The 13,115-nt window shown below is 49.6% G+C and overlaps 1 protein-coding gene across 1 annotated transcript in view; it reads left to right on the top strand.

Annotated features, from left to right (window-relative positions):
- EFL1 (elongation factor like GTPase 1) overlaps window positions 1–13,115 on the top strand; it is a 101,000-nt gene that overhangs the window by 82,416 nt on the left and 5,469 nt on the right. The window contains exons 18-19 of the mRNA XM_077774396.1: window positions 5,928–6,910; window positions 11,948–12,132. Coding sequence (XP_077630522.1) covers window positions 5,928–6,910; window positions 11,948–12,132 — 1,168 coding nt within the window. The remainder of the gene's footprint in view (window positions 1–5,927; window positions 6,911–11,947; window positions 12,133–13,115) is intronic.

The raw sequence follows: 13,115 nt of genomic DNA on the forward strand, positions 1-13,115 counted from the left end.
GAAATGTCGTGTTAGTTTTTAGGGTCTTTGAACTAAATTATTTTCTCTTTTTTATAATCTGCTGCCAATTACAACCCATGTTAAATAACTTTACATTTCTCAGGCCATTAACTCCTCTTTTAAAAAATGCTTTTCGGCGCTTAGAGTTGTATTTCAAACAATATTTTCCCATAAACCTAAAATCAGTTCTAATTAATGATTACTTATTTGTTTCTTTGTCTAGTGTTTTCATTTTTACCTTCTGGTTTTCATTATGGGTACTTTTTAATCTCAGGAGGAAAACGCTACTTTATAATAAAAGGAATTAGTTTCTTAGAAATACGCTCTTAACATAGCATTAAAATATTTTTAAAAATCAGTTTACATTTGAAACTACTCCATATAAACCATTATAGAAAATATCCTTATCTGGATGCCTGACAGCAGTTTACACTTACACTGAATGACATGAGGACAGACCGACGGACGGGCGGACCAGGGCGGTGCGCGCAGAAGTGAGGGCGGCGAGCGACAGCGGGGGCACCGCCTCTCCGCAGACGGTGCTGGCCGCTCAGACCCCCGTCGGGGAAAACCTCTGCCTCATCCTGCGCTCAGAAACCCATTCCAGGTCTCTTGTGGGTTGAAGTGTGAAAGGCAAAGTCATAAAGTACTGGAAGGTAACGTGGGCGAGTATCTTCGAGACGTGAGGTAGGGACAAGCCCCGTAAGCGCCAGCGTGTAAGGAATTCCGACGAGCGAGTGAGAGAGGCAGCAACCCCTGCACACAGAACGAGGCTTGAACCGCTGCCTCACACCCCCGAAGTCTAAAGACCAGGGGACGCGTGGAAAGATATTCAGCTTAACTATCAGTTACCGAAAGGAAGTTAAAGCCGAAGTGGGATACACCTGCATGCCCACCGGAGGGGTTGAAGTTGGCAGGACAGGATGGGATGGTGCCCCAGGTGGGCAGTAGGAATCCGCCTCCATGACCAGTGACCCTGGGAGTTGCTATGACTTTGGAATGCACTTCGGTCTTACCTTCAAAGGGAGGAGGTGGCTACTTCTTACGGCTTCTGGTCTGAGCCTGGCAAATACGCATCGTGAACATTCATGATACAACGGACATTTTACTACCCCAAACCGGAAACAACTGCAGCAGTCCAGGGGACAGATGAGTTACGATAAATTCTTACCGTGAAATTGTAAGCGAACCTCAGTGAACAAGCTGGCTCTTCGAACGTGGATGGGTATGTCACAGTGTCATGCTGAGCGAAGGACCCCGCTGGGGGAAAACGGAAAGATTTGCTCCTGTTTATGTACGTAGACAGTATAAAAAGCACACCAGGCTGGACTATAGAGTATAGGGGTTACATGTTTAGGTGCTAAGAATTTTAAAGAAGGGACTAGAGTAAAAATCGGGATAGTGGTTGTACTCGTGGGGCTGGGAGAAGGGACGACGGGGCCTCCTGAGGGCTCTGCCTCTCGAGTGGTGGTTTCCGTGGGTGTTCACTTCGTGGCCACTCACAGGTCAGTAGGCAGTTGTCACCTGTTCCACAGGACTATAAAATCTTACAGTTACACCTTCGTTAAGCGTATACATGAAATTCTGGAGGTTTCTAGCTCTCGTAGGACGGAACCTGCCTTCTGATCCGTGAGCTCCCTTTTCAACTTTCACACACGTTTTCAGAAAGACATCACGTGCAGGAGCGGGAGGCGGGGGACAGCCTGTCGTGTCCAGGCCTGAGAAGCCGTCAGGGCTCTCCGCGGCCAGATCTCAGGACGTCGGAGACGCTGAAGACTCAGGGCAGCGGCAGGAAGTTGCCGGGGGGGTGGTCAGCGCTGCGTTCCCGTGCGGGCAGGGCTGGCTCCGCAGTGCCGGGACTCGAACAGCCTTTGGCCCCGCGGTGCTCTGCGGGCGGGACAGGCTGTGCGCGCCGCCCTCCGGGGCCTGTGGAGCTTCTCCACAGTCTTAGAGGGGACTGCTGCAGGGGGCTTCCGGGACGCTCAGAAACCGAGGGGCTGGTAAGACTCACAGCCCTTCCTGCCGTATAGTGCGAGGAAAAGATGTATTCGCCGTCGGAGTTTCAGTAGATGTGCAGTTGATTTTCTTGAATGTTCTAAGAAGATGACCATATTTTCTCTAAATAATGATAATTGTAAAAATATTGTCCTGTGTCTGAGATTTTTAAATGCTTTCATTTTTTTGAAATGGGGAATGGGTATTAAATTTTATTGAATGCTAATTTAGCATTTTTACAGATGGTTACGTAGATTGATTACTTTATTTGACGTTTTTAATGTGCTGTATTATTTTAACAGATCTCCTAATACAAATAAATTTTTATGCCCCATGATAAAAGCTACTTTGTGTTGTGGTGAAATATTCCCTTAATGTGCTGTTTAATTTTTCACCATAGTGTTAACTGGGAAGAGAATGGATTCTGAGGTCAGACCTAACTTTGAGTCCTAGCTTCCCCACTGCCTAGCTCTGTAACTTCAGTAGAGTGACTTAATCTTTCTTTCTTTCTTTCTTTCTTTTTTAATTTTTTTAATGTTTTCATTTTTTGAGAGACAGAGACAGAGTGCAAGTGGTGGGGGGGGGGGGAGTGGGGCAGAGAAAGAGGAAGACACAGACTCTGAAGCAGGCTCCAGGCTCTGAGCTGTCAGCACAGAGCCCACACAGGGCTCGAACTCATGAACCATGAGATCATGACCTGAGCTAAAGCAGGCCGCTTAACCGACTGAGCCACCCACACGCCCCTTAATTTTTCTTATCTGGTTTTCTTCTCTAGACAATGAGGATACTCATATAACCACTAAAGATAAAATACGTGTAAAACAGTACATTGGATCATACATAATAGTGATTAGTAGAAATAAAAAGTACATATATATCTTTTTTCCTCTTGTTATTTTAGATTTTATATCTGAATTCTTTGGGAAGATTGAACTGCGGGTTTGTGTATGCTGTCTTTGTCAGGCTCAAAGATGAAGATATATTTTACTTCATTTCTTTAATACATGAAAGTGTATAGGTCACGTCCTGGTTTACATAGTAAGCAGCAAATACATGTTGATGATGACTTTAGCTATCATTTTTACTAATGGGCACAGTACCTTGAACAAAGTGGTACTTCTTTCTGTTCAGTTTTTTTATTTTAATTCCAGTGTTAACACACGGTGTTATATTAGTTTCAGGTGTACAATATAGTGAGTCAACTATTCCATATATTACTCGGTGCATCATGATAGGTGTACTTTTAATCCTCATCACTTATTTCACAAAGTATATTTTAACATGATGTCAGGAAGACATCCGTCCTATATTTTCTGTAACAGAAATGGCATTGAACAAAGCAGCATTGAAATGAGCTAATCCTTGAAAGTGAACACGCTCACTGGCAAAACCAAAACCTTTCTTGGAAATATTTATTTTTCACATCGTTATTTTCTTCCACACATTCTGGTCTATTCAGGCTCCATATTCTAAAATCAGTTAGATTCTATTTTCCCTATTTTGGTAACATACCACTTTTAGAAAACCATTTATTGAGTTTTCAAATTTAATCAAAAAGAATAAAATAAAATAAGCCAGATACCTGCCCCAGATCCTCAGAATGTTCTACAGAAACCAGATACAAATCTAGAATTAAATGCGGGCCTTTCAGAAACTTTTAGTATTTCGTTCCCTTACTGAGTAATGTTTCCCAGAGAAGAGCATTGTTCCATGATCCTGAGATTTCACGTGACGTGCACGTGTGAATACACACACATCCATCCACACTGCCAACGGCACAGGCCAGCCCCTTAGTGTCACCCGGGAATGAAGGAGACACAAAATAAAGAAAGATCGGGTGGTTTCACTGTCTTCAGAATCCATCCATGCCAATTTCCCAGAATCCACCCACTGTGAACTTATAACTCATTTGGAGGAGAATGTGGCATTAAACTAAACTTGACAGCATGTGGAAAAGGGCCTTTCTGAACTTGGTATTGGACTGAGGTGCGAGACTGTGCAGGCCAATACAGTCGCCCCTGCCCACACATGGCCATTTAAAATTAAAGTGAAGTGAAATTAAAACTTTGGTTCCTCAGTCACACCAGCCACATATCAAATGCTCCTTAGCTATGTGTAGCTACTTAAATTTAATTAAATAAAATGAAAACTTCATTTCCTCGGTTGTACTAGCCACGTTTCAGCTGCCCAGTAACCGCAATGTAGATATGGAACATTTCTATCCTGCAGAAAGTTCTTGTTGAAAAAATAAACTCAAAATGGATAAAGGACCTGAATGTGAGACAGGAAACCATCAAAACCCTAGAGGAGAAAGCAGGAAACAACCTCCTTGACCTCAACCGCAGCAATTTCTTACTTGACACATCCCCAAAGGCAAGGGAATCGAGCAAAAATGAATTGCTGGGACCTCATCAAGATAAAAAGCTTCTGCATGGCAAAGGAAACAATCCATAAAACTAATAGGCAACTGACGGAATGGGAAAAGATAGTTGCAAATGACATATCAGATAAAGGGCTAGTATCCAAAATCTATAAGGAACTAACTCATCAAACCCCACACCCGAAAAACATATAATCCAGTGAAGAAATGGGCAGAAGACATGAACAGACACTTCTCCAAAGAGGACATCCAGATGGCCAACAGACACATGAAACAATGCTCAGCGTCCCTCATCATCAGGGAAATACAAATCAAAACCACACTGAGATACCACCTCACACTGTTCAGAGTGCCTAAAATGAACAAATCAGGAGACTCTAGATGCTGGCGAGGCTGTGGAGAAACGGGCACCCTCTCCTACACTGCTGGTGGGAATGTAAGCTGGTGCAACCCCTCTGGAAAACAGTGTGGAGGTTCCTCAAAAATTTAACAATAGAACTCCCCTATGACCCAGCAATAGCACTGCCAGGAATCCCCAAGGGACACAGGAGCGCTGATGCATAGGGGCACACGTACCCCAATGTTCATAGCAGCACTCTCCACAATAGCCAAAACATGGAAAGAGCCTAAGTGTCCATCAACTGATGAATGGATCAAGAAGATGTGGTATATTTATACAATGGAATACTCCATGGCAATGATAAAGAGTGAAATCTGGCCACGTGCAGCAACATGGATGGACCTTGAGAGTGTTATGCTGAGCGAAATAAGTCAGGCAGGAAGGACAGACACCATAGGGTTGCACGTGTAAGTGGAACAGGAGAAACTTAACAGAGGACCATGGGGGAGGGGAAGGAAAATAGTAGGGGACAGGGAGGGAGGCAAACCAGGAGAGACTCTTGAATGCTGAGAACAAACTGAGGGCTGAGGGGCGGTGGGAGACAGGGGAAGGGTTATGGGCATGGGGGAGGGCACTTGTTGGGATGAGCACTGGGTGTTCTATGGAAACCAACTTGACAATGAACTATAAAAAAAAAAAAGTTCTTGTTGAAAGTATTGCTCTAGGCAAACTCCTGGCTCATGCTAGCCTTGCTGTGAGCCTTTTTATCAAAGCCAGATCCATCATCAGGATATGACTCAGTGTCCTCAAGTTCTGTGATTCCTTGTTTAGAGTTATAATCATCGATCGTCTCCAGGTTTTTTAAATTGGCAAATCGTCTTTTAAAGAATTCATGTCAAATCTTACAGAAATATTTTTTATTCAAAATAATTTTATCTAAATAGATGGTTTATTTATTTTGAGAGTGAACAAAGCAGTGAAATTCTAATGTATGCACAGAACTCCCTGAAGGTCTGTTCCCATTAGAGGTGGTCCTTTCAATCTGAAGTGAAAGCGGTGTTTGAATTTTGATAGAATGCAAAGTACTGATCTTTCCTAGTAAAATAATTTTTATGTTTCTGTGCTGCTGCAGAATCTTCATTATGCCTTCTTTCTGATGGTAATTTTGATGCCATTTTTATTGTAACCTTGTTGTTTCTCTTGAATTTGTAGGTTTGCGAAGATTCAAATCAGCGTATCTGAACCAATTATTCCATTCAGGGAAACAATTACCAAACCCCCAAAGGTCGACATGGTCAATGAAGAAATAGGCAGACAACAAAAAGTTGCAGTTATCCACCAAACAAAAGAAGATCAGAGCAAAATCCCGGAAGGAATCCAAGTTGACTCTGATGGGCTTATCACCATAACAACCCCCAATAAGCTTGCTGTGCTCAGTGTTCGAGCCATGCCCCTTCCAGAAGAAGTCACACAGATTCTGGAAGAAAATAGTGATTTGATTCGTTCTATGGAGCAGTTGACATCCTCTTTGAATGACGGCAGAAATGCTCAGATGATCCACCAGAAGACCCAAGAGAAAATTTGCGAATTGAAAGGAAAACTAGAGCAACATCTAACAGGGAGAAAATGGAGGAATGTTGTTGACCAAATCTGGTCCTTTGGCCCAAGAAAATGTGGACCCAACATATTAGTAAATAAAAGCGAAGACTTTCAGAACTCCGTATGGACAGGCCCAGCCGTCAAAGCTTCCAAAGAGGCCAGTAGATACCGAGATTTGGGCAACAGCATCGTGAGTGGTTTCCAGCTTGCCACCCTCTCTGGCCCCATGTGTGAGGAGCCTCTCATGGGCGTCTGTTTCGTTCTGGAGAAATGGGACCTGAGTAAATTTGAGGAACAAGGGGCAAGTGATAAACACAATCAAGAGCAAAGGGATGTGGCACTGGAAGGACAGGGGGAAGCAGAAGCCTGTCTTGGCGGCGGTGAAAACGGAGGGCCACAAGATGGCGGCTCTGAGCCCTCCGAGAAGAAGACGTCTCAGAAGGGAGAGTCTTCACTCATGGACTGCTACGGACCCTTCTCTGGACAGCTCATTGCCACCATGAAAGAGGCTTGTCGCTATGCTCTGCAGGTGAAGCCGCAGCGCCTGATGGCCGCCATGTACACCTGTGACATCATGGCCACCGGCGACGTTCTTGGTAAGGAAGGAGGGTAAGGACAGGGAGGTCTCTGAGGTCAGAAAACTCAAACGCACTTAATTTTTGTTTTGCAGAAGCTACATCATCATGTAGTTCACTAAAGCACTCAGGTCTCTCAAAGCCAGGCTCCTTAGACAGTGAAATGGTGATGGGGGAGGGAACGTGATTACCAAAGGTCTTCTCGTTTGCGGCCCAAGCTCCTTCCTGTACTGCCCGTCCCAGGCGCGAGGTGTAACGTGCAACGGTTCTCTCGAGTGAGTAGCCCTGTCGGTCCAGAGTCTCCCTAGAAACCATCGGAGAGTAAGGTGACATTCTTCCACACCTAACACAACAGGCCGTCTGTAAGTGCTGGGTCCCCTCGGGAGAAGACAAGCATCGGGGGCCTGATTCACCACTGCCCATTACGTCAGATCCTACTCCCGATTTTTCATCTCCGGGAGATCTCTGGGATCCCTGGGGACACACAGCCCTGGCACTTAGTAGCTGCTTTCACTTTTGATGGATATTACTTCACAGAGACTTACTTTGCTCACCTGGAAAAAGGAAGATAAGAGCTGACCAGAGGCTGTGAAGGTTAACCTGAGAACACAAGGCCGGGGTTTTGAGCAGAGCCTGGCGTGCGGCAGCTCTCCCGTGGGCCGGGCCGGTGCTGTGGAGCTCGTGGGTCTCCTCTGAGGTCCTTTGAGTCAGTGTGCGCATATTTGACATTCTTTTTAGTAAGGTTCTTTTGCTGATCAATTCCTAAAAACAGGTATCTAAATTGCTAGGGTATCTTTTCCCAAAAGAAACAGAGGCGTGCGTGCATGGTAGGTTCCTACGAGACGGGCCGAGCGGCAGCGTTCTGGAAGCAGCGGGGTGGAACAGTGACGGGTGTGGCCCTGCAGGACTGACTGCCTGGGGCCTGTGTGCCGTGCGAGCCCGGGGTCTGCAGGGGGCGTGTCGCAGGCCGTGTGTCGCAGCCTCGTGTGGGCGCAGCGGACGAGCAGCTCGTGGAACCGCAGACGAGCGCAGGGGCACCAGTCGACACCGTTCTGTTGGTCACTCTTCATTCTCGCCGAGAACCTTCTTAACTTACGAAGGCAGAGGTGGGGCTGGAACCCGGGGCCGTGCAGGCGGCCTGGGTGCTCTGGTGTCCCGGCCCTGACACGTGCCACCTCCGCTTGAGCACTTGCCTCGACGTGTTTTGGGGAGAGGAGGGTCGTCGGGATCATTCGTGGTATTTCTCACTCTTATTACTCCTGCAAGGAATTCATCTTAGGACTTGTTTCTCCTCTCTCTGTGTGTGCAGCGATCCACCCCAAAGTCGAGGGTCCGTGCGCATCTATGCCTATTCTTCCCTCTCCCGGACTCCTGGGGTAATAACGGGAACGCACAGTTCCTCCCCAAATTGCCATCTCTCCTACGTTGTCTGTTTGGAGTGGCATCTGTCCTTTGCTCTCTGAGCAGACAGATTTTCGCACACAACACAGGAAGCCATGGTCGGCTGTGGGCATTTATCCAACTGAAACTGCAGGCAGGCTGTTGAGTCGTCCCTGTCGAGTCCATGCCCTGTGCCCGCTCTGCCGTTTCCATTAGGAAATCGCCAGGACCCTGCAGGTGACCAGGCAGCCCCGGGGCCTCTCACCTGCTGGCCTGCCCACCTGGCCGCCGGACCGCGTCCCTGCACTCTGTGGAGGAGGCGCACACCTTGCTCATCCGCAGGGGCACCTCCCCCGCTTTGCTCTCAGGAGCAGAGTTAGTGTTTGTCAGGTCGCCGTCCACAGTGCAGGGTGGCGCTGCGTGTGGACCGTGTGGCCCTGGGCCCTCCGGGCCAGCCGGCCGCCACCTAACAGACACCGTGTTTCGATTTGGTCTGGAGTCGTTCCCTCCAGGATTAGTTGGAGGCCCTGCTGCTCAGAGTTGAGGGTCTCCTCGTAAGCCCGTTTTCTGGTTGCTTCAAGGGGTCCTTTGGTAACGGTAGGCACCTTCTTGCACCCAAGGTCAGTATTGCCTCCAGCTTGCTTTCTGTACTTTTCTTTTTCTTTCTAAATCACCACCTTCATCCGGAACAAGGAACGAGGAGGTCTTGGTGACCCTAAGGCCTCTGCTTCCTGCCCACGTGCCCTACATCTGCCCGACTTTGCTGACGGATGCTTTAATTCTCCAAGAATTGGCACATGTTGGAAGACAAATTCAGGTCTTTGTTACGTAGCAAAGCGAGTGTCCTTAGTCTTTCTTAATGATTGAGTTCCTTCTACACAAGATGTTTAAGCAAGACCTCCGTCTGTAGGTGGTCAGAGTGGGACATTCTGTGGAAGGACAGTCCTTTCCATGTCCCTTCATCAGGGGAAATGGCCCCAAGAGAACGGCCCTCTTCACCTACAGACTCTACTTTCTCCACGGTCTGGTTCTGTTCTCACTTTTCACCCGTGAAAGTGCCCTTCACTTCAGTGGGCGTTAGCGTTGCTTCGTGGTTTTGTCACGTTCATATTTCTTCTAGCTTCTTCCATTCTTGGCTCCTCGTTTTCATCCGGCACTGACGTCACGTGTTGCTGGAGTCTCTGCCTCTTGTTGGCACCCGTGGGATTCGTGCTCACGTGAGAGCTTACACGCATTGAGGTGTCAGAGACATTCATCGTAAGTGTCAGTGTTTTGCTCTTAAAGCCTCTTCTGTTCACGACTTGGGGTTCTTTTCCATTTCATCAGCCTTTCCTAACTCACTTCAACAAAACGTAGTGACGCGCGTATGTGCCGACACCGGGTCGAAGCACGGCCCCTGCCCACAGAGGGGACTTGGGCGACAGAGCCCCACCACGTGAAATGACACGGCTGCGTTCAGTGAAGAATGTGGTCTCCCGGCAAAGTCTTAGGAGAAATCGGGATTTTAGCAAGCTCAAAACAAGGTAGGCTTTTTGAAAGTAATCGTTCTCTGAAGCGGGCTTCGATGGGTGGAACGGTTCTGAGCTGAGCAGCAGAGAGTGACACTGGCCGCCTTTGTGCCGCGGCGCTGCAGACTGCCACTGAGCTTAGAGGGACCCCGCCGCGCCGGATTCACAGGCACCTCTGTCCGCAGGACCGCTCCAGCGCTGGACAGTCGATTGGAGCCCCTGTGAAGCCTTGTACTTACCCACGCTGACTCGAGTCTTGTTACGCCGGGGCCCTTACCTGGTTATCCTGGTGCTGACAGCGTATTCATTAGCCTCCAGCCTCCCCTCAACTTTGGATCTGCTCACCTTGCCTTCTGAGCCCATAGGTTGCTGGGGGCCGTCGTGAGGACACAGAGCTGCAGTCAGGGCACGGATGCGTGCCCTAGGGCATCCTGCCTGGTGGGCGCAACTTGCTGACGTGCGTGTCCCGTAAACTTGTGGCTGGATCTGCCTGCCCAAGAGCAGCCAGCCACGCTCCCCACCCTGTCCACAGCGCCCTGCGGTTCGCGCCTGGTCAGAGCCCACCTGCATCCTGGCGACCGCACGTGCCCAAGTTAGCAGCCTGGTCGCTCTGTAACAAAAGGAAGAGAGGTTAGTGTGACCGGGTTTATAGGAAGTGCCCACCAGTTTCTCTGTGTGTTTCAATTGAAGTTACACCACAAGGGCCTCCGCCAGTAACAGAAACCACAGCCTAAAAGAAGGCTCTTCCTCCTTGGAGACCAGCCTGTCATTTTCTATTCTCTTTTACAGTCTTTGTCCGTAAGAGCACGTTCTGCATAGCTGTAGCCTTATGGTGGAAGCAGCTGAATGTTTTGCTGTTTACATTTATTATCTTATAAGCTTGCTTCCATTTGGCTATTTAGTATTCACAATTTTCATTTTAACCTCTGCATAAATCCCATCAACTTGTTATGCTGTAATGTACTTCCCATCATCCCCAGATTGGAAGTCCTCACTGTTTCCTATTTGTTTACTGTAAGAGAAAACGTCACTGTGAACAGCGGCTCCCTTTCCTAAGTTCCAGGGGAAAACACAACAAAACATACCTTTAGTCACCAGACTCCCAGCTCTAAGGATTGTAGAGTCCTCAGACCAGTCTGGCTGCTGTTAGAGAAGAAAATACATGGACGGGAGTATGTAGACCCATGAGAGCAGACGAGGTTCGGCCAAACCCACGTGGCAAAGAGACCGTTTTGATCTTAGGCCACGGGAGTCTCCTCTGATGGAGAGGACGTGACCGTGGAATTGGACGAGGAGCACCCTAGGTTAGAGAAGCGTGCGCAGAGCGTGTGCCAGGGGTCTGCGGTCCTTGCGGACGGTCTGCAGCTGTAGGGTCTGTGGTCCCCAGAGCTTGAAGTAGGGGGTTGCTGCCGGGTTACACAGGGCCTTGAATTTGGGCCCCGATGTTTGTGTGTGTATCATGTAGTCCAAGTCCAGCCCTGATCAAAACTTTGCATCGATTAGCCTTTTAGTCGCCATTCTTTTCCCCATGGTGCCTTCGCGCGGTGGGCGCATGGGGGCTGTTTGTTGCGTGCGGGGGCAGGTGACTGACGGACGGTGGAGCAGACACCAGACAGTTTTCAGAGGAATCAAGTACTTACGCCACTGACGTGTTGGCAGTTTTTTAAAAACGTGACCAAACATCTGTGTGTGTGGTTTTCATTTCTAGCATAAAGATGTCGCCGTGTCGGTCCCCCGGTCCCTCGCTTACTAGGCCCACGTAGCCTCACATCTTCCTCATCAAATCAGTGATGTCTCATAATTATTAAAATATTCCAGTGCTTACAAAGCCCAGGCACACTCATCTCCTTGGACTTCGCCCCCAGGACCTGACTGCTCATGGGAACATGGCATCGAAGACCCTTTTAGAAGCCTCCTGCTTCTCAGGCTATGGCGGGAGCCTTGCTCTGCGGGCAGTGTGGTTTGGGGGGATCGCACCTTTTGTGTCTAATTTTTTATCGCGTTACTTTTAAATACAAAAGAAAATGGTTTTCCTGCTTCTGTAAGCCAGGGTTGTCGGGCGCGCCGGTCCTCACCAGGGGACTGTTCCCGGGTGCGTGACCATCCCGTCTTCACGTGGCTCAAGGCGTGTCCCCACCCAGTGGCCGTAAGAGCTGTGTTGGTTTTGCAGGTCGGGTCTATGCAGTCCTGTCCAAGAGGGAAGGTCGAGTGCTTCAAGAAGAGATGAAAGAGGGGACGGACATGTTCATCATCAAGGCCGTGCTGCCTGTCGCCGAGAGCTTCGGCTTTGCCGATGAGATCCGCAAGCGGACGAGCGGGCTGGCCAGCCCGCAGCTGGTCTTCAGCCACTGGGAGGTAAGAGCCCGGCCCATCCTTCCTTCCCAGGTGCCAGCGCGCTGCCCGCACACGGCAGTGAGGGTCGCAGACACCGCTCGGCCTCCGTGGGGCCTCTGCTCGGTCCCTCGCCCGGGAGAAGGTGGTTTTCCTGCAGATCGAAGGGTCCTGAGGTTACGTGTGGCCCGTGACACACGCATACACGTACTCATTCTTCACTGCTGTTTGATATGAAATTTAAGACACAGAACATTCAATCCTGTGTTTCCCTTTGAAGAGAGTGTTTAGAATTTTGTAGGAAAATCACAGACATTTCGAAAGTGGAACTCTCGGGAACTTTTCTTCTGGGGGAGGAGCACCCAAAGTGGTGCTTGGCAAGGGGTAGCTGTAAACTCCTGTGAATCTACAGTTCTCAGTCCCCGCTGTGGACGGTGCGGGCTTCTGCGGCTTTCACGTGCTGCGGGGTGAAAGGGTTCGTCACACGCGCTCACCATCAGGGTCTGTAAAGGTCCTTACCTGCACTTCACACTGCAACCGTGGGTCCGCAGTGCTGGGGACCAAGGTGAAGACCGTGAAGACACTTTCTTCACTCTGGGGAGGGGGCGACGGACCAGCCGGGCGCCGGGGAGGAGGGGCCGCGTGGGGAGGACCAGCCGGGCGCCGGGGACGAGGGGGCCGCGTGGGGAGGACCAGCCGGGCGCCGGGGACAAGGGGGCCGCGTGGGGAGGACCAGCCGGGCGCCGGGGAGGAGGGGCCACGTGGGGAGGACCAGCCGGGCACCAGGGACGAGGGGGCCGCGTGGGGAGGACCAGCCGGGCGCCGGGGAGGAGGGGCCGCGTGAGAATCGGGAGGGAGAGCAGCAGGGCCCACGGGAAAAGCCGGGTCCCCTTGCAGATGGCGCCTGGGGTCCGGAGGAGGGTTTTGCACTAGGAAGGTCAGGAGGACAGCTCTCTCAGGGAACCATGGCTTACTGTCACTGTGCCGGGAGCAGAAACCACGCCCGC

This window comes from Crocuta crocuta, unplaced genomic scaffold (genome assembly GCF_008692635.1).
Source record: "Crocuta crocuta isolate KB4526 unplaced genomic scaffold, BGI_CrCroc_1.0 scaffold7, whole genome shotgun sequence".
NCBI lineage: Eukaryota > Metazoa > Chordata > Mammalia > Carnivora > Hyaenidae > Crocuta > Crocuta crocuta.